The sequence below is a fragment of the Chrysochloris asiatica genome, unplaced genomic scaffold, assembly GCF_000296735.1.
Source record: "Chrysochloris asiatica unplaced genomic scaffold, ChrAsi1.0 scaffold00036, whole genome shotgun sequence".
In the NCBI taxonomy this organism is placed as follows: domain Eukaryota; kingdom Metazoa; phylum Chordata; class Mammalia; order Afrosoricida; family Chrysochloridae; genus Chrysochloris; species Chrysochloris asiatica.
Genome location: NW_006408554.1, coordinates 13,278,711 through 13,280,814, shown reverse-complemented (window position 1 = coordinate 13,280,814; position 2,104 = coordinate 13,278,711). Strand labels below are relative to the sequence as shown.

General features: G+C 43.2%; 1 protein-coding gene across 4 annotated transcripts in view; it reads left to right on the top strand.

Moving 5' to 3' along the window:
• TRIM55 (tripartite motif containing 55) overlaps window positions 1-2,104 on the top strand; it is a 122,351-nt gene that overhangs the window by 18,447 nt on the left and 101,800 nt on the right. For all 4 annotated transcript variants that reach the window (XM_006860053.1, XM_006860052.1, XM_006860050.1 and 1 more), the window contains exon 3: window positions 1,366-1,531. In XM_006860053.1, the coding sequence (XP_006860115.1) occupies window positions 1,366-1,531 (166 nt within the window). The remainder of the gene's footprint in view (window positions 1-1,365; window positions 1,532-2,104) is intronic.

Sequence of the window (2,104 nt, the reverse complement as noted above, 5' to 3'; positions counted from 1 at the left end):
AGAAGGTAAAAGAGCTGAACAGAAAATCTCAAAGGGCAGCTCGAGAAGAGAAAATCAAATATAAAACTGGAGTGTGCAAAGACCTAGTGTTAGAAAACCAAAAGGGAAGAATTTCTCAAGCTGAAAGAACTGAAGAAAAAAATTCAAGCCCTGCCTTTCAATGTTGAAAAAAATGGCAAAAAAAAATTAAATGATGCAGAAAGCATCAAAAGAAGATGGAAGAAATACACCGTCACTTTACCAAAAAGAGGTAGTGTAAAATCTAGAGCCAATAGTACTGTAGGAAGAAATCCAAGGTACACTGAAGGCATTGGCAAAGAACTAGGCTCCTGGAATTGATGGACTACAAACTGAAATTTCACAACAAACTGATACAGCACTGGTGGCACTCATTCATCTCTGCCAAGAAATATGGAAGATAGCTACCTGGCCAACTGATTGGAAAAGTTCCAAGTTTGTGCCTATTCCAAAGAGAGGGGACCCAACAGAATGTGGAAATCATTAGACAATATCACATGCAAGTAAAATTTTGCTAAAGATAATTTTAAAAAGGCCGCAACAGTACAGTGAGAGGGAACTGCCAGAGGTTGGCGTCAGATTCAGACAACAGTGTGGAATAAGGGATATTATTGCTAATGCAGATGGCCCAGTCAAGTTGACGCGTATTTTTTTGAATCACAATTCAATCCATGACACCTACTCTGACCCCTTTGAAAAGACCAGAGACTAGACTGGTGGGAGCCATTTTTGACAACTTTCCCTTCTTTTCCAGAAATAAGAAAGTATCTTTCATAGAAATGTGTGAGCTGGGTATTTAATTTTCAAGAATTTTGTAAGCCAGTTGTTAAATTTTAGTTAGCTTGTAATTGGTCATTATGGGAATACGTACATCATGGAAACTGGAAAGTGTTACAAATCAGGGTGTCTGGTGCCCACATCCACACCTACTGCAAGCTGCTTGATATAGGTGTGATAGTTTACCCCTGCTAGACCCATAGGGAAGCTACGAGGAGAGTTCCTGGTGGCACAGTGGTGAAAGCACTTCCATGCTAACCAAAAGGTCAGCATTTGGAACTCACTAGCTGCTCTGTAGGATAGAGATGTGGCAGTAGGTTTCCCAATGATTATAGTCTTGGCAAGTCCACGGGGCCATTCTACTCTGACCTATAGGGTTTATGTGAGTTGGAATCCACTCCATAGCAGTGGATTTGGTTTTGGTTTTGAGCAAATAAGTGGAATCCTGGGTGCCTTCTGAAATAGAAGGCAGGGGGTACAGAGGCAAGCTGGGGTTTGCAAAGCTACCTGCCCCTCACTACCCAATTCCAATGGGAACTGATAAACATTTGTCTGCTTATCTCCTTCCAGACCAGAAAAGAAATCTGATCAACCTATGTGTGAAGAGCATGAAGAGGAACGCATCAACATCTACTGTCTGAACTGTGAGGTGCCCACTTGCTCCCTGTGCAAGGTCTTTGGGGCACACAAAGATTGCCAAGTGGCCCCCCTCACTCATGTGTTCCAGAGACAGAAGGTAACAGAGGCAATGGTGGCCCCTCCTCCACAGCCCCTGCTCAGTGTCCATGAATTTACATTCTGATATGGAAGGAGAGGTGCAAGCACCACCTGGCCACAGGATTGTGATGCTAGTGGGTGTGGAGGGTCCAGATGGGAGCTATGCTACGTGGTTGGTGCATGCCTGAGTGGGGTATCTAGAGAGTTGTTGTTGTTATTAAGTGCCCTTGAGTTGATTCTGACCCACAGTGACCCTGTATAGGGGTTTCCAAGGAGCAACTGGTGAGGTTGAACTACCAACCTTGCAGTTCAAATGACTTTGCAGTCTGACACATTAGCCCATAGCGCCACACCAGGTTAGTGGAGAACATTGCTGTTTTTGTCCATTTGCTGGTTGTTGAAGATGAGTCATGTTAACAGGACCAGGTCCAGGCTTAAGCTGCCCAAGTATATGCAAAGTTGAGAGTAGAGATAAGAATAGAATCTTTTTTTTTTTTTTAATTTAATTGCAGAATAATCTTTATTAACCAATGAAAGATTCCCTTTGCTCCCCTCAAGTTTTTTTCTCCCCCAGTCCCAGTGGGTGCAAGTT